The following is a 24,883-nucleotide window of genomic DNA, read 5'->3' as shown; positions in this document are numbered from 1 at the left end:
AGCGCTTCCTGCAACCAACATCCACTAGGAAGGAGAGCAGTTCCTGCAACCAACCTCCAATAGGAAGGATAGCGGTTCCTGCAACCAGTCTCCAATAATAAGGAGAGCGCTCCCTGCAACCAACCTCCAATAATAAGGAGAGCGCTTCCTGCAACCAACCTCCACTAATAAGAAGAGCGCTTCCTGCAACCAGCCTCCAATAATAAGGAGAGCGCTTCCTGCAACCAATCTCCAATAATAAGGAGAGCGCTTCCTGCAACCAGCCTCCAATAGGAAGGAGAGCGCTTCCTGCAACCAACCTCCACTAATAAGGAGAGCGCTTCCTGCAACCAACCTCCACTAGGAAGGAGAGCAGTTCCTGCAACCAACCTCCACTAATAAGGTTAGCGGTTCCTGCAACCAGTCTCCAATAATAAGGAGAGCGCGTTCCCTGCAACCAACCTCCAATAAAAAGGAGAGCGCTTCCTGCAACCAACATCCAATAATAAGGAGAGCGCTTCCTGCAACCAACCTCCAATAGGAAGGAGAGCGCTTCCCGCAACCAACCTCCACTAATAAGGAGAGTGATTCCTGCAACCAACCTCCACTAATAAGGAGAGCGTTTCCTGCAACCAACCTCCAATAATAAGGAGAACGCTTCCTGCAACCAACCTCCAATAATAAGGAGAGTGCTTCCTGCAACCAACCTCCAATAGGAAGAAGAGCGCTTCCTGCAACCAACCTCCAATAGTAAGACGTTCGCTTCCTGCAACCAACCTCCACTAATAAGGAGAGCGCTTCCTGCAACCAACCTCCACTAATAAGGAGAGCGCTTCCTGCAACCAACCTACAATAGGAAGAAGAGTGGTTCCTGCAACCAACCTCCAATAGGAAGGAGAACGCTTCCTGCAGCCAACCTCCACTAATAAGGAGATCGCTTCCTGCAACCAACCTCTACTAATAAGGAGAGCACTTCCTGCAACCAGCCTCCAATAGGAAGGAGAGCGCTTCCTGCAACCAGCCTCCAATAGGAAGGAGAGCGCTTCCTGCAACCAACATCCACTAGGAAGGAGAGCAGTTCCTGCAACCAACCTCCAATAGGAAGGATAGCAGTTCCTGCAACCAGTCTCCAATAATAAGGAGAGCGCTCCCTGCAACCAACCCCCAATAATAAGGAGAGCGCTTCCTGCAACCAACCTCCACTAATAAGAAGAGCGCTTCCTGCAACCAGCCTCCAATAATAAGGAGAGCGCTTCCTGCAACCAATCTCCAATAATAAGGAGAGCGCTTCCTGCAACCAGCCTCCAATAGGAAGGAGAGCGCTTCCTGCAACCAGCCTCCAATAGGAAGGAGAGCGCTTCCTGCAACCAACATCCACTAGGAAGGAGAGCAGTTCCTGCAACCAACCTCCAATAGGAAGGATAGCGGTTCCTGCAACCAGTCTCCAATAATAAGGAGAGCGCTCCCTGCAACCAACCTCCAATAATAAGGAGAGTGCTTCCTGCAACCTACCTCCACTAATAAGAAGAGCGCTTCCTGCAACCAGCCTCCAATAATAAGGAGAGCGCTTCCTGCAACCAATCTCCAATAATAAGGAGAGCGCTTCCTGCAACCAGCCTCCAATAGGAAGGAGAGCGCTTCCTGCAACCAACCTCCACTAATAAGGAGAGCGCTTCCTGCAACCAACCTCCACTAGGAAGGAGAGCAGTTCCTGCAACCAACCTCCAATAATAAGGAGAGCGCTCCCTGCAACCAACCTCCAATAAAAAGGAGAGCGCTTCCTGCAACCAACATCCAATAATAAGGAGAGCGTTTCCTGCAACCAACCTCCAATAGGAAGGAGAGCGCTTCCTGCAACCAACCTCCACTAATAAGGAGAGCGATTCCTGCAACCAACCTCCACTAATAAGGAGAGCGTTTCCTGCAACCAACCTCCAATAATAAGGAGAACGCTTCCTGCAACCAACCTCCAATAGGAAGAAGAGCGCTTCCTGCAACCAACCTCCACTAATAAGGAGAGCGCTTCCTGCAACCAACCTCCACTAATAAGGAGAGCGCTTCCTGCAACCAACCTACAATAGGAAGAAGAGTGGTTCCTGCAACCAACCTCCAATAGGAAGGAGAACGCTTCCTGCAGCCAACCTCCACTAATAAGGAAAGCGCTTCCTGCAACCAATCTCCAATAATAAGGAAAGCGCTTCCTGCAACCAGCCTCCAATAGGAAGGAGAGCGCTTCCTGCAACCAACCTCCAATAATAAGGGGAGCGCTTCCTGCAACCAACCTCCACTAAGGAGAGCGCTTCCTGCAACCAACCTCCACTAGGAAGGAGAGCAGTTCCTGCAACCAACCTCCAGTAGGAAGGAGAGCGTTTCCTGCAACCAATATCCACTAATAAGGAGAGCGTTTCCTGCAACCAACCTCTACTAATAAGGAGAGCGCTTCCTGCAAACAACCTCCAATAATTAGGAGAGCGCTTCCTGCAACCAACCTCCACTAATAAGAAGAGCGCTTCCTGCAACCAACCTCCAATAATGGGAGCGCTTCCTGCAACCAACCTCCACTAAGGAGAGCGCTTCCTGCAACCAGCCTCCACTAGGAAGGAAAGCAGTTCCTGCAACCAACCTCCAATAGGAAGGAGAGCATTTCCTGCAACCAACCTCCAATAATAAGGAGATCGTTTCCTGCAACCAACCTCCACTAATAAGGAGATCGCGTCCTGCAACCAACCTCTACTAATAAGGAGAGCACGTCCTACAACCAATCTCCAATACTAAGGAGAGCACTTCCTGCAACCAGCCTCCAATAGGAAGGAGAGCGCTTCCTGCAACCAACCTCCAATAATAAGGAGAGCGCTTCCTGCAACTAACCTCCACTAATAAGGAGAGCGCTTCCTGCAACCAACTTCCAATAATAAGGAGAGCGTTTCCTGCAACCAGCCTCCAATAATAAGGAGAGCGCTTCCTGCAACCAGCCTCCAATAGGAAGGAGAGCGCTTCCTGCAACCAACCTCCACTAATAAGGAGAGCGCTTCCTGCAACCAATCTCCAATAATGAGAGCGCTTCCTGCAACCAGCCTCCAATAGGAAGGAGAGCGCTTCCTGCAACCAACCTCCACTAATAAGGAGAGCGCTTCCTGCAACCAACCTCCACTAGGAAGGAGAGCAGTTCCTGCAACCAACCTCCACTAATAAGGTTAGCGGTTCCTGCAACCAGTCTCCAATAATAAGGAGAGCGCTCCCTGCAACCAACCTCCAATAAAAAGGAGAGCGCTTCCTGCAACCAACATCCAATAATAAGGAGAGCGCTTCCTGCAACCAATCTCCAATAGGAAGGAGAGCGCTTCCTGCAACCAACCTCCACTAATAAGAAGAGCGCTTCCTGCAACCAGCCTCCAATAATAAGGAGAGCGCTTCCTGCAACCAACCTCCACTAATAAGAAGAGCGCTTCCTGCAACCAGCCTCCAATAATAAGGAGAGCGCTTCCTGCAACCAATCTCCAATAATAAGGAGAGCGCTTCCTGCAACCAGCCTCCAATAGGAAGGAGAGCGCTTCCTGCAACCAGCCTCCAATAGGAAGGAGAGCGCTTCCTGCAACCAACATCCACTAGGAAGGAGAGCAGTTCCTGCAACCAACCTCCAATAGGAAGGATAGCGGTTCCTGCAACCAGTCTCCAATAATAAGGAGAGCGCTCCCTGCAACCAACCTCCAATAATAAGGAGAGCGCTTCCTGCAACCAACCTCCACTAATAAGAAGAGCGCTTCCTGCAACCAGCCTCCAATAATAAGGAGAGCGCTTCCTGCAACCAATCTCCAATAATAAGGAGAGCGCTTCCTGCAACCAGCCTCCAATAGGAAGGAGAGCGCTTCCTGCAACCAGCCTCCAATAGGAAGGAGAGCGCTTCCTGCAACCAGCCTCCAATAGGAAGGAGAGCGCTTCCTGCAACCAACATCCACTAGGAAGGAGAGCAGTTCCTGCAACCAACCTCCAATAGGAAGGATAGCGGTTCCTGCAACCAGTCTCCAATAATAAGGAGAGCGCTCCCTGCAACCAACCTCCAATAATAAGGAGAGTGCTTCCTGCAACCTACCTCCACTAATAAGGAGAGCGCTTCCTGCAACCAGCCTCCAATAATAAGGAGAGCGCTTCCTGCAACCAATCTCCAATAATAAGGAGAGCGCTTCCTGCAACCAGCCTCCAATAGGAAGGAGAGCGCTTCCTGCAACCAACCTCCACTAATAAGGAGAGCGCTTCCTGCAACCAACCTCCACTAGGAAGGAGAGCAGTTCCTGCAACCAACCTCCAATAATAAGGAGAGCGCTCCCTGCAACCAACCTCCAATAAAAAGGAGACCGCTTCCTGCAACCAACATCCAATAATAAGGAGAGCGTTTCCTGCAACCAACCTCCAATAGGAAGGAGAGCGCTTCCTGCAACCAACCTCCACTAATAAGGAGAGCGATTCCTGCAACCAACCTCCACTAATAAGGAGAGCGTTTCCTGCAACCAACCTCCAATAATAAGGAGAACGCTTCCTGCAACCAACCTCCAATAGGAAGAAGAGCGCTTCCTGCAACCAACCTCCACTAATAAGGAGAGCGCTTCCTGCAACCAACCTCCACTAATAAGGAGAGCGCTTCCTGCAACCAACCTACAATAGGAAGAAGAGTGGTTCCTGCAACCAACCTCCAATAGGAAGGAGAACGCTTCCTGCAGCCAACCTCCACTAATAAGGAAAGCGCTTCCTGCAACCAACCTCCAGTAATAAGGAGAGCGATTCCTGCAATCAAACTCCAATAGGAAGGAGAGCGCTTCCTGCAACCAACCTACAATAGGAAGTTGAGCGCTTCCTGCAACCAACCTCTAATAGGTAGGAGAGCGCTTCCTGCAACCAACCTCCAGTAGGAAGGAGAGCAGTTCCTACAACCAACCTCCAGTAGGAAGGAGAGCGCTTCCTGCAACCAACCTCCAATTGGAAGGAGAGCGCTTCCTGCAACCAATCTCTAATAGGAAGGAGAGCGGTTCCTGCAACCAACCTCCAATAATAAGGAGAGCGCTTCCTGCAACCAGCCTCCAATAATACAGAGGGCGCTCCCTGCAACACCCTCCAATAATAAGGAGAGCGGTTCCTGCAACCAACCTCCAATAGGAACGAGAACGCTTCCTGCAGCCAACCTCCAATAATAAGGAGAGCGCTTCCTGCAACCAACCTCCAATAATAAGGAGAGCGCTTCCTGCAACCAACCTCCAATAATGAGAGCGCTTCCTGCAACCAACATCCAATAATAAGGAGAGCGCTTCCTGCAGCCAACCTCCAATAGGAAGGAGAGCGCTTTCTGCAACCAACCTCCAATAGGAAGGAGAACGCTTCCTGCAACCAACCTCTAATAATAAGGAGAGCGCTTCCTGCAACCAACCTTCAGTAATAAGGAGAGCGCTTCCTGCAACCAACCCCCACTAATAAGGTGAGCGCTTCCTGCAACCAAGTCCACTAATAAGGAGAGCGCTTCCTGCAACCAACCTCCAGTAGGAAGGAGAGCGCTTCCTGCAACCAACCTCCAGTAGGAAGGAGAGCGCTTCCTGCAACCAATCTCCAGTAGGAAGAGGAGCGGTTCCTACAACTAATCTTCAATAGGAAGGAGAGCGCTTCCTGCAACTATCCTCCAATAATAAGGAGAGCGCTTCCTGCAACCAACCTCCAATCGGAAGAAGAGCGCTTCCTGCAACCAATCTCCAATAGGAAGGATAGCGGTTCCTGCAACCAACCTCCAATAGGAAGGAGAACGCTTCCTGCAACCAACCTTCAATAATAAGGAGAGCGCTTCCTGCAACCAACCTCCAGTAATAAGGAGAGTGCTTCCTGCTACCAACCTCCAATAATAAGGAGAGCGCTTCCTGCAACCAACCTCCACTAATAAGGAGAGTGCTTCCTGCAACCAACCTCTAATAGGTAGGAGAGCGCTTCCTGCAACCAACCTCCAGTAGGAAGGAGAGCAGTTCCTGCAACCAACCTCCAGTAGGAAGGAGAGCGCTTCCTGCAACCAACCTCCTGTAGGAGGAGGAGCGGTTCCTACAACTAATCTCCAATAGGAAGGAGAGCGCTTACCTGCAACTATCCTCCAATAATAAGGAGAGCGCTTCCTGCAACCAACCTCCAATTGGAAGAAGAGCGCTTCCTGCAACCAAACTCCAGTAGGAAGGAGAGTGGTTCCTGCAACCAACCTCCAGTAGGAAGGAGAGCGCTTCCTGCAACCAACCTCCAGTAGGAAGGAGAGCGGTTCCTGCAACTAACCTCCAATAGGAAGGAGAGCGGTTCCTGCATCCAGCCTCCAGTAATAAGGAGAGCGCTGCCTGCAACCAACCTCCAGTAATAAGGAGAGCGCTTCCTGCAACCAACCTCAACTAATAAGGAGAGTGCTTCCTGCAACCAACCTCCACTAGTAAGGAGAGCGCTTCCTGCAACCAACCTCCAGTAGGAAGGAGAGAGCTTCCTGCAACCAACCTCCAGTAGGAAGAGGAGTGGTTCCAACAACAAATCTCCAATAGGAAGGAGAGCGGTTCCTGCATCCAACCTCCAATAATAAGGAGAGCGCTTCCTGCAACCAACCTCCAATAGGAAGGAGAGCGGTTCCTGCAAACAACCTCCAATAGGAAGGAGAGCGATTCCTGCAATCTCAAATAGGAAGTAGAGCGCTTTCTGCAACTAACCTCCAATAATAAGGAAAGCGCTTCCTGCAACCAATCTCCAATAGGAAGGAGAGAACCTCCAATAATAATACTCATTAGCGATATGAATAAAACAATTTTTTTGTAATTTGCAGCATATTATAAAAACAAAACAATAATAAAAATTAAATTATAAGAAATCACTGTGGTGAAATGTCAGAAAGGGAATGTTTTATCTGATTTCCCTGAATAAAAGCCTTTTTCTTACTTTAGGCTCTGATAATATAGCACAATTCACTTGTTTTATGATATAGCTTTGTAGGGTAATCCGGATGATCAGTATGTAATGGCCAGGAAAAAAATGTTTTTGCGCATTGAAAAATGCATGTAGATTGATTGCACTTCTTAGTTAAGTTCATCCACATATGCCACAGTGAATAATGTCATAACAGCTGAATATTATGACCTTTGTTATGTGTTGGGAAAAAAGATCCCTTGGTCACACAATCTTTCTGTAGAGAGTTACCTGGGTCCCATGACACTGTTGCTATTCCTCTTTAGTGACTCCTACTGGTCCTGCCAGCGTTTTACAACATGGGAGGAGGAGATAACTCGTGTGTTCTCTGTGGTCCCGTTTTCTTCACTGATGTCAGTACTGTGTGTGTTGGTGTGCACAGCGGCACTCCGTTGACCTCTCGTGACCTCTCCTTACGCGTTTCTCCGCCTCTTAATTCAGCGGCTTCCTCAGACATTGTTGTCTGAGGAAGCCGCTGAACTAAGAGGAGTCACTAAAGAGGAATAGCAACTGTGTCGTGGGACCCAGGTAACTCTCTACAGAAAGACCATAGTCACTGCCGACATACTATACTGCATACTATATATGACCGGTATAATAATATTAATAGTTACCTTGCTGGAGCTGTAGTCTGCGTTGCCCCACAGGACGACACCAGTGGCTCCCAGCGCGGCACTCTGTCCTATGGTCTGCACCAGGTCACCCTGCAGGAAGCACACAGCACAGTTGCAGAGTGATCAGTATAACACAACACTTTCTACAGAGGTTGCCGACACATACTGCCTCAGTCATATCTGCTGAGATCACTTGCAGCAACGCTGACATTACAGCACAGACAGCAATGCCGACATTACAGCCAGGGCTGCCATCAGGGGGGTACTGCAGGGACTTTTGTCCTGGGCCTTAATAGACAGGGGGCCCGGGCTGCCTCTTCAGCAGCGGACAAGTATATATGTGATATCCCATTATGTTAATGAGCCCCTGTGTAGAGTTAATGGAGCTGTATGTTCCTCCCTACCACCATCACCCACGCACATGATGGAGTTGCAGCCGGCAGTCCAGTGTGGACTGTGGGGAATATACAGTATTGTGAGGTGCAAGGCAGAAGACCCTACCAAGCTGCAGAGAGGAGAGAAACAGCTGGGGCTTTGGCTGCATATTGCAGTGGAGAGAAGGCAGCACGTGCAGTCAGCGGGAAACGGACCACCACGTGGTGCTGCCGGGAAGAATACCCTGAGGTAACAGAATGGACAGGAGCTAGGGACACTAGGGTTCAAATGACCTCAGGCGGCTGGTGCAGTCACTGGTTGGTGTGTACCGCTGAGAGCTGTAGACAGAGACCGGGACTTCCTGGTGTGTCTGCTGTAAAGCTGTGTCAGAGGGGCCGACACCGAGGTCAGTACTGGTGGTGCTGAGCTGCAAAAACTCTGCTAACAGGGTCATGGGGGTTATTCAGGTTTGCTAGCAAACAAAAAAAATCCCACTAATGAGCAAAACCATGTGCAGTGCAGGGGGGGCAGATGTAACATGTGCAGAGAAAGTTAGATTTGGGTGGGTTATTTTGTTTCTGTGCAGGGTAAATACTGGCTTCCTTATTTTTACACTGCAATTTAGATTTCAGTTTGAACACACCCCACCCAAACCTATCTCTCTCTGGACATGTTACATCGGGATGCGGTCATGTGACTGCTGCTTTGGCTCCCAGCGGTCACCATGCCGACACCGGGATCCCGAGCAATCAAAATGCCGACAGACAGAATGCCGACCCACAGGGACTATTGTGGCTGTCCACGACACTCATAGAGTGGGAATAGACCCTGTGGCAATCGCACAAGGGCCTTTGTTGCGATCGCCCCTCCACTGGCATGCCGGGATCCTGGGGTCGGTATGCAGACCTCCAGGATCCCCAGCGCTAGTCTCCCAGCTCCAACCTGTTACATCCGTCCCACCTGCAGTGCAACATGGTTTTGTCAAATTGCTAACTATTTTGGTTTGCTAAGAAACCTGAATAAGGCCTATAATACACACAGCACACACAGTACACATAGCACACACAGTACGCACAGCCCATGTAGTACACACAGTACACATAGCACACACATCACATATTGGGGGTAATTCTGAGTTGATTGCAGCAGCAAGTTTGTTAGCAATTGGGCAAAACCATGTGCACTGCAGGGGAGGCAGATATAACATTTGCAGAGAGAGTTAGATTTGGGTGGGTTATTTTGTTTCTGTGCAGGGTAAATACTGGCTGCTTTATTTTTACACTGCAATTTAGATTTCAGTTTGAATACACCCCACCCCAGATCTAACTCTCTCTGCACATGTTATATCTGCCCCAGTGCACATGGGGGGTAATTCCAAGTTGATCGCAGCAGGATTTTTGATAGCAACTGGGCAAAACCATGTGCACTGCAGGGGAGGCAGATATAACATGTGCAGAGAGAGTTAGATTTGGGTTGGTTATTTTATTTCTGTGCAGGGTAAATACTGGCTGCTTTATTTTTACACTGCAAATTAGATTGCAGATTGAACACACCACACCCAAATCTAACTCTCTCTGCACATATTATATCTGCCTCCCCTGCAGTGCACATGGTTTTGCCCAGTTGCTATCAAAAATCCTGCTGCGATCAACTTGGAATTACCCCCATGGTTTTGCCCAATTGCTATCAAAAATCCTGCTGCGATCAACTTGGAATTACCCCCATAGTACACACAGTACACCCAGCACATGTAGGCCCTCATTCCGAGTTGTTCGCTCGCTAGCTGCTTTTAGCAGCTTTGCACACGCTAAGCCGCCGCCTACTGGGAGTGAATCTTAGCTTAGCAGAATTGTGAACGAAAGATTTGCAGAATTGCGAATAGAAATTTCTTAGCAGTTTCTGAGTAGCTCCAGACTTACTCTGCCACTGCGATCAGTTCAGTCAGTTTCGTTCCTGGATTGACGTCACAAACACACCCAGCGTTCGCCAAGACACTCCCCCGTTTTTCCCAGAAACGCCAGCGTTTTTTCACACACACCCATAAAACGGCAAGTTTCCACCCAGAAAAACCCACTTCCTGTCAATCACACTACGATCAGCAGAACGATGAATTTTCTTTGTTAAGACGTGAGTAAAATACCAAACTTTTTTGCAAATTTACTTGGTGCAGGCGCACTGCGAACGTTGCGCATGTGCAGTTTGCGACTAATCGCTCCGTTGCGGAAAAAAAACTAACGAGCGAACAACTCGGAATGAGGCCCGTAGTACACACAGCACACACAGTACACACAGCACATGTAGTACACACAGCACATATAGTACATGTAGTACACACAGCACATGTAGTACACACAGCACACACAGCACATGTAGTACACACAGCACATGTAGTACACACAGTACACACATCACATATAGTACACACAGCACATGTAGTACACACAGTACACCCATCACATGTAGTACACACAGCACATGTAGTACACACAGTACACACAGCACATGTAGTACACACAGTACACACATCACATGTAGTACACACAGCACATGTAGTACACATAGCACATGTAGTACACACAGCACATATAGTACACACAGCACACACCGCACATGTAGTACACACAGTACACACAGCACATATAGTACACACAGCACATGTAGCACACACAGTAAACACAGCACATGTAGTACACATAGCACATGTAGTACACACAGCACATATAGTACACACAGCACACACAGCACATGTAGCACACACAGTACACACAGCACATATAGTACACACAGCACATGTAGCACACACAGTAAACACAGCACATGTAGTACACACAGCACACATAGCACATGTAGTACACACAGCACATGTAGTACACACAGCACACACAGCAAATTGTAGCACACACAGTAAACACAGCACATATAGTACACACAGCACATGTAGTACACACAGCACACATAGCACATGTAGTACACACAGCACATGTAGTACACACAGCACACACAGCACATGTAGCACACACAGTAAACACAGCACATATAGTACACACAGCACATGTAGCACACACAGTAAACACAGCACACACAGCACATGTAGTCAGTGTCGGACTGGGGCATGAGGGGCCCACCGGAGAAATGCAGTGGTAGGGGCCCATTCTTACAGGCTTGGCAAACCATTAGTGCATGGGCCCCTTGATAAATAATATATATAGTAAATACTGCTAGTGCATGCATGATAATGTACCAGATTAATAACAGCAACGCACTGTAGAAAATACACCATAGTCCTCTGCAGTATAATGTAACATATTCATAATGAATAATTGAGAGGGTGGGCCCCCATGCAGTGTGGCCCACCGGTGGTTTCCCCTGTACCCCTATGGGCCAGTCCAAGACTGCATGTAGTACACACAGCACATGTAGTACACACAGCACATATAGTACACACAGTACACACAGCACATATAGTACACACAGCACATATAGCACATGTAGTACACACAGCTCATGTAGTTCACACACAGCACATGTAGTACACACAGTACACACAACACATGTAGTACACACAGCACATGTAGTACACACAGTACACACATCACATGTAGTACACACAGCTCATGTAGTACACACAGCACATGTAGCACACACAGCACACACTGTACACACAGCACACACAGTACATGTAGTACACACAGCACATGTAGTACACACAGCACATGTAGTACACACAGCACATATAGTACACACAGCACACACAGTACACACAGCACACACAGTACATGTAGTAACACACAGCACACACAGTACATGTAGTACACACAGCACATATAGTACACACAGCACATATAGTACACACATCACATGTAGCACAAACAGCACACACAGCACATATAGTACACACAGCACATATAGTACACACAGCACATGTTGCACACACAGTACATGTAGTACACACAGCGCATGTAGTACACACAGCACATGTAGTACACACTGTACACACAGCACACACAGTACATGTAGTACACACAGCACACACAGCACATGTAGCACACACAGCACATGTAGTACACACAGCACATGTAGTACACACAGCACATATAGCACACGCAGTACACACAGCACACACAGCACATCAGTACATGTAGTACACACAGCACATGTAGCACACACAGCACATGTAGTACACACAGCACATGTAGCACACACAGTACATGTAGTACACACAGTACACACAGCACATGTAGTACACACAGCACATATAGTACACACAGCACACACAGCACATGTAGTACACACAGCACATGTAGCACACACAGTACATGTAGTACACACAGCACACACAGCACATATAGTACACACAGCACACACAGCACATATAGTACACACAGCACATATAGTACACACAGCACATGTAGTACACACAGCACATATAGTACACACAGCACATGTAGTACACACAGCACATGTAGTACACACAGCACACACAGCACATGTAGTACACACAGCACATATAGTACACACAGCACACACAGCACATGTAGTACACACAGCACATGTAGCACACACAGTACATGTAGTACACACAGCACACACAGCACATGTAGTACACACAGTGCACACAGCACATGTAGTACACACAGCACACACAGCACATGTAGTACACACAGTACACACAGCACATGTAGTACACACAGCACATATAGTACACACAGCACACACAGTACATGTAGTACACACAGCACATATAGTACACACAGCACATGTAGTACACACAGCACATATAGTACACACAGCACATATAGTACACACAGCACATGTGTACATACAGCACATATAGGCCCTCATTCCGAGTTGATCGGTCGCAAGGCGAATTTAGCAGAGTTACACACGCTAAGCCTACGCCTACTGGGAGTGAATCTTAGCTTCTTAAAATTGCGACCGATGTATTCGCAATATTGCGATTACTAACTACTTAGCAGTTTCAGAGTAGCTCCAGACTTACTCTGCCTGTGCGATCAGTTCAGTGCTTGTCGTTCCTGGTTGACGTCACAAACACACCCAGCGTTCGCCCAGGCACTCCCACCGTTTCTCCGGCCACTCCTGCGTTTTTTCCGGAAACGGTAGCGTTTTCAGCCACACGCCCCTGAAACGCCGTGTTTCCGCCCAGTAACACCCATTTCCTGTCAATCACATTACGATCGCCGGAGCGAAGAAAAAGCCGTGAGTAAAAATACTTTCTTCATAGTAAAGTTACTTGGCGCAGTCGCAGTGCGAACTTTGCGCATGCGTACTAAGCGGATTTTCACTGCGATGCGATGAAAAAGAACGAGCGAACAACTCGGAATGAGGGCCATAGTACACACAGCACATATAGTACACACAGCACATGTGTACATACAGCACATATAGTACACACAGCACATGTGTACATACAGCAATGACAGCACCAGGGGCGCTTTAAGAGAGGAGGTGGCCCGGTGTGCTGCCTCCTCTGTTTGGGGGGCCCCTTCTCTCTGCCGGCAGCACTGGAAAGTCACACTGCACCCATTATACACACACCAGCACACTTCGGGCACATACTTTCCTGGTGAATATCATTAGGTCACCTGTGACAGTGTGATGCTGTATGAGCCCCATCTGGGCTTATTACAGTATATCCTATTCCTAATACAATACCATACACCCGTATATAATAAGGAGCGTGACAGATACATCTGTGTCGTGGGGATAACATATCAGACGTTAGTCACCCATTATTCACAGTACATAGTACTACCACTACTACCGCACCAAGGTATGACCCCCGAGTCTAGATATGGGGCTGTCGCTTATACAAGCCCGGAGGGCAGAGCTGGCCCTAACCAATATGATGCCCTAGGCAAGATTTTAACTGATGCCCCCTGGCACCGCCGCTAGCTTCGCCTCTGAGCCTACATCCCTTTCCCAGCACCATCACCCCTCACCTATAGCAGTCCTCATTTCGGTGCTCCTACCCCCTATATTTTAAATAGAAACAGTGCACACATGTGTTCTTGCTGGGAAGGGGTATGGCCACACAATAGTACCCCCAATTCAAATTAAGCCACACAGTAGTGCAAATTTATTCACATTTATCATGCGACGGTGTCCCTTATTCCCGTTACATCACATAGTAGTACCACTTTACCTTATATACATTACTCCTCAAAGTAGTGCCCCTTATTCACATCACACCACACTATATTGCTCTTCTTTATTCACATTAGACTACACAGTAGAGCCTTTTCTAAACATTATCCTGAGTAGAGCAGTAGAGCACCTTATACACATAATGTCACACATCATTAGTAATGCATTTATACACATAATACCACACAGTAATGCCCCGTACACATATGACACACATTATTAATTTCCTTATAAACATAATGCGCCTTACACATTATGTCAACCTTTATTAATGCCCTTATGCACATAATGTCTCTTACACATATGTCGCACATTATGAATGCCCTTATACACATAATACCACACAGTAATGCCCCGTACACATATGACACACATTATTAATTTCCTTATAAACATAATGCGCCTTACACATTATGTCAACCTTTATTAATGCCCTTATGCACATAATGTCTCTTACACATATGTCGCACATTATTAATGCCCTTATACACATAATGACACACATAATGCCCCTTACACATATGCCGAACACTACTGCACAACCATTCCACCCGCTCAAAGCACTCACATGGCCGCTAACACTGTGACCTCTGCCTCTGCTTGGATACAGATGTGTCCTCATACAGTACATCTTGCCTTAACATGCCATGTAGCAGAAGATGTCTGAATCAGCTGCTAACGTTGTGCAACTTTTTTTGACGAAAATGCATTTTATTTGCATTATTATGTGACTAGGATGCACAAGCAGCTTCTGCTGATTAAAATGATATGCAGCATACCTATATACTGTGTGCGACTGCGGCTGTATCTGCATATGAACTGCTACGTTACAATGATTTCCGGTAATACACTGTATCGTAGCATTTTGTAGGCAGATACAGCCGAAGTTGCGCACAGAATATAGAATATAGGCATGTTGCATATAATTTTAATCAGCAGAAGCTGCTTGTGCCCCTAGTCATATCAAATGCCCTAGGCAATTGCCTAGTTTGCCTATGCCTAAGGCAACATCATGTAGGTCGGGGGGGGGGGGGGGGGGGGGCAACATAATGTAGGTCAGGGGGAGTATCAGGGGGGTAACATCATGTAGGTCAGTGGGGTACCATCATGTAGGTCAGGGGGGGTATCGGGGGTAACATCATGTAGGTCAGGGGGGGTAACTTGATGTAGGTCAGGGGGGTAACTTTATGAAGGTCAGGGGGGGGGGTAACATCATGTAGGTCAGTGGGGTACCATCATGTAGGTCAGGGTGTTACGGTGCATGTCAGGGGGATAACATCATGCAGGTCAAGTGGTAGCAGCATGCGGGGCAGGTAGGGGGTAACATCATGTAGGCCAGGGAGTAGCAGCATGCAGGGCAGGTGGGGGTTACACTATGTAGGTCAGGAGGTAGCAGCAAGGGGGGCAGGTGGGGGGTAACATCATCTAGTTCAGGAGGGGTAACATCATGTAGGTCGGGGGGTAACATCATGTAGGTCGGGGGGTAACATCATGCAGGTCAGGGGGGGGGCACACCATGTAGGTCAGGGGGTAAGATCATACAATAACTAGTAGAAGAGACATGGCATGAGATACTCTATGACTTACTGTACAGCTCACCACAGAATGCCCCCCCATACACACACACACACACACACACACACACACACACACACACTACACACACACCATTACCTGTGTGAGGAAGTCCATGCTGTAGGTGTACACTATGCGGGCGTACGGCAGGACAGGAAGGTCTGCACCAGGTGACACCTTATGCACCCTGAAGCCCTCTTCCACCCTGTGCCTCACAAACAGTCTCACGTATTCAGAGTCTTTTAGGTCTGTATCCAGGTATATGTGAGGGTACAGTGCTCGGCTAATGCCCCACAACCAGGTCAATGCATCATTCCTTTCTACTTCATCATCTGGGCACTGGCCGGTGTAATTCTGGCTCCCATTCTTGTACTCGAAATTATAGCATTCTGGAAACCCATAGAACCCCCAGAGGCCTTTGGGGCTCAATTTGCGGCCCAGGTGAAGGGTAGACAACATAAAGTCCTTGGCCGATGCCTCAAATTGCCTCTTGGCCAATCTCTGTATCCTCCTATATGACCACAGTGGATGTCTCTGGCTTATCATTTCTAGTGACTGCAGCTGGTACAGTGCCTTCTTTTTCCAGTTGCGATTCCATAATGGTCTCCAGTGTTCCCAGTCTACCACCGCCACACCGTTAAAATTCTTGTCTACACTGGCGGATTTCAAATCCTTATGAACTTTAACCAAATGTTCCTCAAGGCTGGCGTTCTGCGGCAGCCCACCATTGACTGGCACATAATTGTGGTCATAAAAAGGATACAGCCCCAGATGGGTGTTGTAAAAGATCACGGCATTCGTGCCCATGAATGACTGGTTCTGGTTGCTTACTATGTCAAAAGTTTCAAGATCAATCATTACCCCATGGCTATCCAAACATGGCCGCGTTGGTGCATTCCAGAGTATGACAAAGGGCCAGCCTGGGGCAATAGGATCAGAGGCGGCTGGGAGATACAGGAGGGAGAGTGGAAGGAGAGAGTAAATATCAGCAATGTAGAGGTGCTGGGGGCACATAGTGGATCCTGGGGTTTCTGTGGGCAAATGAAAAGTTACGTGAGGTGAGAGAGAATGAAGAACATTCTGGCCTCTGCTATGTCATATCAGGTCTACCATGGAAAATACAAAGGTTTCCCCTGGGGCTCTGTATAGCACCGAGGAGCCAATAGTGGGGGTAATTCCAAGTTGATCACAGCAGGATTTTTGATAGCAACTGGGCAAAACCATGTGCACTGCAGGGGAGGCAGATATAATATGTGCAGAGAGAGTTAGATTTGGGTGTGGTGTGTTCAATCTGCAATCTAAATTGCAGTGTAAAAATAAAGCAGCCAGTATTTACCCTGCACAGAAATAAAATAACCCACCCAAATCTACCTCTCTCTGCACATGTTATACCTGCCTCCCCTGCAGTGCACATGGTTTTGCCCAGTTGCTATCAAAAATCCTGCTGCGATCAACTTGGAATTACCCCCAGTGTCCGGTGGAACAGGTATGACCAGAGATGATACATAGTGTGCAAAGCATAATTATGTCTAGAAGCAGCACTCCAGTATGCAAATGATGAGGCAAATGCTGAGGCATGCTGCCTCTCTCTCTCTCTCTCTCTCTCTCTCACTCTCTATCTATATAAATAACATTAATTAATTATTTGTATGTATGTGCGGGATAAACTCGACAACCACTGAACTGATTTTGATGGGGTTTTCACTGAAATGTTCCTTTAGACCCCCCGAGTAACATAGGTTATGAATCACCTCGCTATCATGTTAATTGGCCAATTAGCAAAAAAAAAAAAAAAAAAAATAATAATAATAATAATAATAATAATAATAATAATAATAATGTGAGGACATCTTGTGGCCAAAAAGTAGAATGCTATTAGGCTACAAATTAGAGATTGAGCAGTTATGGAGTAACAGGCTATGAATTGTCTTGCTATCATGTTAATTGGATACATACAACACACACCACACATTATATATATATATATATACACACACACACACACACACACACACACACACACACACACACACACACACATATGTAGAGAACCGGCACTCTCCCTGTAAAGTCTTCCATGGGTGCGCTCCAAATGAATGTCAATATTCCGCTGCCGTTTTTATGAAAAATACTAAATAAATAACTATATATTTACAAAAAAAAAATCTCAGGTGATACACACTTCTATGCCCATCTCGGGTAACACACACTCCCGTGCCCATCTCAGGTAACACACACTTACTCCTGTGCCCATCTCAGGTAATACACACTTACTCCCGTGCCCATCTCGGGTTTCACACACTTACTCCCGTGCCCATCTCAGGTAATACACACTTACTCCTGTGCCCATCTCAGGTAACACACACTTACTCCCATGCCTATCTCAGGTAACACACACTTACTCCTGTGCCCATCTCAGGTAACACACACTTACTCCTGTGCCCATCTCAGGTAATACACACTCCCGTGTCCATCTCAGGTAATACACACTCCCGTGCACATCTCAGGTAATACACACTTACTCTCGTGCCCATCTCAGGTAACACACACTTACTCCCGTGCCTATCTCAGGTAACACACACTTGCTCCCGTGCCCATCTCAGGTAATACACACTTACTCCCGTGCCCATCTCAATAAACACACACTTACTCCTGTGCCCATCTCAGGTAATACACACTTACTCCCGTGCCTATCTCAGGTAACACACACTTACTCCCGTGCCCATCTCAGGTAATACACACTTACTCCCGTGCCCATCTCAGGTAACACACACTTACTCCTGTGCCCATCTCAGGTAATACACACTTACTCCCGTGCCCATCTCAGGTAACACACACTTACTCCCGTGCCCATCTCAGGTAATACACATTTACTCCCGTGCCCATCTCAGGTAACACACACTTACTCCTGTGCCCATCTCAGGTAACACACACTTACTCCTGTGCCCATCTCAGGTAACACACACTTACTCCCGTGCCCATCTCAGGTAACACACACTTACTCCTGTGCCCATCTCAGGTAATACAGACTTACTCCCGTGCCCATCTCAGGTATCACACACTTACTCCCGTGCCCTTCTCAGGTAATACACACTTACTCCTGTGCCCATCTCAGGTAATACACACTCCCGTGCCCATCTCAGGTATTACACACTCACGTGCCCATCTCAGGTAATACACACGTACTCCCGTGCCCATCTCAGGTAACACACACTTACTCCCGTGCTCAACTCAGGTAACACACACTTACTCCTGTGCCCATCTCAGGTAACACACACTTACTCCCGTGCTCATCTCAGGTAACACACACTTACTCCTGTGCTCATCTCAGGTAACACACACTTACTCCTGTGCCCATCTCAGGTAACACACACTAACTCCCGTGCCCATCTCAGATAACACACACTCCTGTGCCCTTCTCAGGTAACACACACACTTACTCCTGTGCCTATCTCAGGTAATACACACTTACTCCTGTGCCCATCTCAGGTAACACACACTTACTGCCGTGCCTATCTCAGGTAATACACACTTACTCCTGTGCCCATGTCAGGTAATACACACTTACTCCTGTGCCCATCTCAGGTAATACACACTCCCGTGACCATCTCAGGTAATACACACTCCCGTGCCCATCTCAGGTAATACACACTTACTCCCGTGCCTATCTCAGTTAACACACACTTACTCCTGTGCCAATCTCAGGTAATACACACTCCCGTGCCCATCTCAGATATTACACACTTACTCCTGTGCCCATCTCAAGTAACACACACTTACTCCCGTGCTCATCTCAGGTAACACACATTTACTCCCGTGCCCATCTCAGGTAACACACACTCCCGTGCTCATCTCAGGTAATAAACACTTACTCCCGTGCTCATCTCAGGTAATATACACTTACTCCCGTGCCCTTCTCAGGTAATACACACTTACTCCCGTGCTCATCTCAGGTAATAAACACTTACTCCCGTGCCCTTCTCAGGTAATACACACTTACTCCCGTGCTCATCTCAGGTAATACACACTTACTCCCGTGCCCTTCTCAGGTAATACACACTTACTCCCGTGCTCATCTCAGGTAATAAACACTTACTCCCGTGCCCTTCTCAGGTAATACACACTTACTCCCGTGCTCATCTCAGGTAATACACACTTACTCCCATTACCATCTCAGGTAATACACACTCCCGTGCACATCTCAGGTAACACACACTCCCGTGCCCATCTCAGGTAATACACACTTACTCCCGTGCCTATCTCAGTTAACACACACTTACTCCCATGCCCATCTCAGGTAACACACACTTACTCCTGTGCCCATCTCAGGTAACACACACTTACTCCTGTGCTCATCTCAGGTAACACACACTTACTCCCGTGCCCATCTCAGGTAACACACACTTACTCCCGTGCCCATCTCAGGTAACACACACTTACTCCCGTGCCCATCTCAGGTAACACACACTTACTCCCGTGCCCATCTCAGGTAACACACACTTACTCCCGTGCCCATCTCAGGTAACACACACTTACTCCCGTGCTCATCTCAGGTAATACACACTTACTCCCATTACCATCTCAGGTAATACACACTCCCGTGCACATCTCAGGTAACACACACTCCCGTGCCCATCTCAGGTAATACACACTTACTCCCGTGCCTATCTCAGTTAACACACACTTACTCCCGTGCCCATCTCAGGTAACACACACTTACTCCTGTGCCCATCTCAGGTAACACACACTTACTCCTGTGCCCATCTCAGGTAACACACACTTACTCCTGTGCTCATCTCAGGTAACACACACTTACTCCCGTGCCCATCTCAGGTAACACACACTTACTCCCGTGCCCATCTCAGGTAACACACACTTACTCCCGTGCCCATCTCAGGTAACACACACTTACTCCCGTGCTCATCTCAGGTAACACACACTTACTCCCGTGCTCATCTCAGGTAATACACACTAACTCCCGTGCTCATCTCAGGTAATACACACTTACTCCCGTGCCCATCTCAGGTAACACACACTTATTCCTGTGCCCATCTCAGGTAATACACACTCCCGTGCCCATCTCAGGTAATACACACTCCCGTGCACATCTCAGGTAATACACACTCCCGTGCCTATCTCAGTTAACACACACTTACTCCTGTGCCAATCTCAGGTAATACACACTCCAGTGCCCATCTCAGGTAATACACACTCCCGTGCCCATCTCAGGTAATACACACTTACTCTCGTGCCCATCTCAGCAGTGGCGTGCGGTGAGGTCAGTGGCTGGTGAGGCACTGTAGCCACAATGTTCACCGTGTCCCGCTGATACCCGCTACCAACCCCAAGACGATGAATGCTACCGCTGTTGTCCCTGTGTGCGCCAAAGGTACACGTGCTCCCGGAAAAGTGAGTGTGGTCTTGAAATGAGGGTGTAGACTCACAACAAGGGGCGTGGTCATATGTGTAGGAGAGGGTGAGGCCTTGGAAAGGAAAAAGGTGATAGGGGAGATCTGGTGATGGGGAGACAGTGAAGCAGGTGAGATGCAGTAGGTGACAGGGAGAGAGTGTTGGAGAGAGGCAGTGGGTGACAGAGAGAGGGTGACAGGTAAAGGGTGATGGAGAGAGGCAGTGGGTGATAGGGAGAGGATGACAGCAGTGGGTGACAGGAAGAGGGTAATACCAGGGAGACGGTGACAGCAGTGGGTGACATCAGGGAGAGGGTGGTACTAAGGAGAGGGTGATGGAGAGAGGCAGTGGGTGATGGAGAAATGCCAGGGAGATGCTGGCGGTGATGTCATGGAGAGGATGTCAGGGAGAGGGTGACGCGAGTGGGTGATAGCAGTGGGTCACAGGGAGAGGTTAACATCATGGTGAGGATGACAGCAGTGACAGGGAGAGGGTGACAGCAGTGGTTGAAAGAGAGAAGGTAACAGCAATGGTTGACAGGGAGGTGACAGTAGTGTGTAATGCTAGGGAGAGGGTGATGCCAGGAAGAAGGTGAGAGGGAGAAGGTGACAGCAGTCGGTGCCAGATGTAGGTGACAGGGAGATGGTGACACCAAAGAGAGGGTGACAGGAAGAGGGTGACACCAGGGAAATGGTGACAGCAGTAGGTGACAGGGAGAAGGTGATAGGGAGCGGGTGACAGGGAGAGGGTTATGCCAGGGAGCGGGTGACAGGGAGAGAGTGACAGGGAGCGGGTGACAGGGTGAGAGTGATGCCAGGGAGTGGGTGACAGGGAGCTTGTGACAGGGAGCGGGTGACAGGGAGAGGGTGATGCCAGGGAGCGGGTGACAGGGAGAGGGTGACAGGGAGAGGGTGACGCCAGGGAAATGGTGACAGCAGTAGGTGACAGGGAGAAGGTGATAGGGAGAGGGTGACAGGGAGCTTGTGACAGGGAGCGGGTGACAGGGAGCGGGTGACAGGGAGAGGGTTATGCCAGGGAGCGGGTGACAGGGAGAGAGTGACATGGAACAGGTGACAGGGAGAGAGTGACAGGGAGCGGGTGACATGGAGCTTGTGACAGGGAGCTTGTGACAGGGAGCGGGTGACAGGGAGAAAGTGACAGGGAGCGGGTGACAGGGTGAGAGTGATGCCAGGGAGCTTGTGACAGGGAGCTTGTGACAGGGAGCGGGTGACAGGGAGCGGGTGACAGGGAGAGGGTGATGCCAGGGAGCGGGTGACAGGGAGAGGGTGACAGGGAGAGGGTGACGCCAGGGAAATGGTGACAGCAGTAGGTGACAGGGAGAAGGTGATAGGGAGAGGGTGACAGGGAGCGGGTGACAGGGAGCGGGTGATGCCAGGGAGTGGGTGACAGGGAGCTTGTGACAGGGAGCTTGTGACAAGGAGCGGGTGACAGGGAGAGGGTGATGCTAGGGAGCGGGTGACAGGGAGAAGGTGACAGGGAGCGGGTGACAGGGAGCTTGTGACAGGGAGCGGGTGACAGGGAGAGGGTGACAGGGAGAGGGTGACACTAGGGAAATGGTGACAGCAGTAGGTGACCGGGAGAAGGTGATAGGGAGAGGGTGACAGGGAGCGGGTGACAGGGAGCGGGTGATGCCAGGGAGTGGGTGACAGGGAGCTTGTGACAGGGAGCTTGTGACAAGGAGCGGGTGATAGGGAGAGGGTGATGCTAGGGAGCGGGTGACAGGGAGAAGGTGACAGGGAGTGGGTGACAGGGAGCTTGTGACAGGGAGCGGGTGACAGGGAGAGGGTGACAGGGAGAGGGTGACACTAGGGAAATGGTGACAGCAGTAGGTGACCGGGAGAAGGTGACAGGGAGCGGGTGACAGGGAGCGGGTGACAGGGAGCTTGTGACAGGGAGCGGGTGACAGGGAGAGGGTGACAGGGTGAGGGTGATGCCATGGAGCGGGTGACAGGGAGAGGGTGATGCCAGGGAGCGGGTGACAGGGAGAGGGTGACGCCAGGGAAATGGTGACAGCAGTAGGTGACAGGGAGAAGGTGATAGGGAGAGGGTGACAGGGAGCTTGTGACAGGGAGCGGGTGACAGGGAGAGGGTGACAGGGAGTGGGTGACAGGGAGAGGGTGACAGGGTGATGCCAGGGAGCGGGTGACAGGGAGAGGGTGACAGGGAGAGGGTTATGCCAGGGAGCGGGTAACAGGGTGAGGGTGATGCCAGGGAGCTTGTGACAGGGAGCTTGTGACAGGGAGCTTGTGACAAGGAGCGGGTGACAGGGAGAGGGTGATGCTAGGGAGCGGGTGACAGGGAGAAGGTGACAGGGAGCGGGTGACAGGGAGCTTGTGACAGGGAGCGGGTGACAGGGAGAGGGTGACAGGGAGAGGGTGACACTAGGGAAATGCTGACAGCAGTAGGTGACCGGGAGAAGGTGATAGGGAGAGGGTGACAGGGAGCGGGTGACAGGGAGCGGGTGATGCCAGGGAGTGGGTGACAGGGAGCTTGTGACAGGGAGCTTGTGACAAGGAGCGGGTGACAGGGAGAGGGTGATGCTAGGGAGCGGGTGACAGGGAGAAGGTGACAGGGAGCGGGTGACAGGGAGCTTGTGACAGGGAGCGGGTGACAGGGAGAGGGTGACAGGGAGAGGGTGACACTAGGGAAATGGTGACAGCAGTAGGTGACCGGGAGAAGGTGACAGGGAGCGGGTGACAGGGAGCGGGTGACAGGGAGCTTGTGACAGGGAGCGGGTGACAGGGAGAGGGTGACAGGGTGAGGGTGATGCCATGGAGCGGGTGACAGGGAGAGGGTGATGCCAGGGAGCGGGTGACAGGGAGAGGGTGACGCCAGGGAAATGGTGACAGCAGTAGGTGACAGGGAGAAGGTGATAGGGAGAGGGTGACAGGGAGCTTGTGACAGGGAGCTTGTGACAGGGAGCGGGTGACAGGGAGAGGGTGACAGGGAGTGGGTGACAGGGAGAGGGTGACAGGGTGAGGGTGATGCCAGGGAGCGGGTGACAGGGAGAGGGTGACAGGGAGAGGGTTATGCCAGGGAGCGGGTAACAGGGTGAGGGTGATGCCAGGGAGCTTGTGACAGGGAGCTTGTGACAGGGAGCGGGTGACAGGGAGAGAGTGACAGGAAGAGGGTGACAGGGAGAGGGTGACAGGGAAAGGGTGATGCTAGGGAGTGGGTGACAGGAAGCGGGTGACAGGGAGAGGCTGACAGGGTGAGGTGACAGGAAGCGGATGACAGTGAGAGGGTGACAGGGTGAGGGTGATGCCAGGGAGCGGGACAGGGAGGGGGTGATAGGAGGGAGAGTCCACTCTGCTGGAGGTATAGCATACAACAGTACAGCCCTGAGCCTTGAGTCCCTGATACAGCAGGGGAGAGCTCAGCACATTGCAGACTGAAGTACTCCCCCCCCCCCCCCCCCTTCCTACTGCCCCCGCCGGTTACTGAGGAATTAGCAAACCTGTTGGATGTGGTGGGGCTCCTCATCCTCTCCTGCACTTTCTAGCCCAGCTTGCCATGTTTAGGGCTGCGCAGGCTGGTCAGTGCACCAGCTGGATGCCTGAGCCGACAAAGGGGCGTGGCCACGGGTCCGTGATTAGGCCACGCCCCCGAACTGCTTCCTGACAGCTGCTCCATCCAATATCTGGCTTGTCCTGCGGTCCGATGCTCACAGCCGCCCCCCCCCCCCCCCCCCCTCCCCCCCGAATTTGCCCAATCACGTCAGTGTTAGTGACAGGGGTGTGCTTTCATATGAGCATGAAAGCACACCCCTGTCAAAGCGGCACTTC

At 49.9% G+C, this 24,883-nt stretch overlaps 1 protein-coding gene across 1 annotated transcript in view; it reads right to left on the bottom strand.

The window, feature by feature from the left end:
• LOC134957168 (hyaluronidase-1-like) overlaps positions 1-24,669 on the bottom strand; it is a 29,859-nt gene extending 5,190 nt beyond the window's left edge. The window contains exons 1-3 of the mRNA XM_063938866.1: positions 24,556-24,669; positions 15,768-16,699; positions 7,554-7,643 (exon numbers count right to left, since the gene is read on the bottom strand). Of these exons, the coding sequence (XP_063794936.1) occupies positions 7,554-7,643; positions 15,768-16,682 (1,005 nt within the window). The 5' untranslated portion in view covers positions 16,683-16,699; positions 24,556-24,669. The remainder of the gene's footprint in view (positions 1-7,553; positions 7,644-15,767; positions 16,700-24,555) is intronic.
• Between the last annotated feature and the right edge of the window lie 214 nt (positions 24,670-24,883).

Source organism: Pseudophryne corroboree, chromosome 9 (genome assembly GCF_028390025.1).
Source record: "Pseudophryne corroboree isolate aPseCor3 chromosome 9, aPseCor3.hap2, whole genome shotgun sequence".
Taxonomy (NCBI): domain Eukaryota; kingdom Metazoa; phylum Chordata; class Amphibia; order Anura; family Myobatrachidae; genus Pseudophryne; species Pseudophryne corroboree.
Note: the sequence above shows the minus strand (reverse complement) of the source record. Positions and strands in the feature narration are given on the sequence as shown.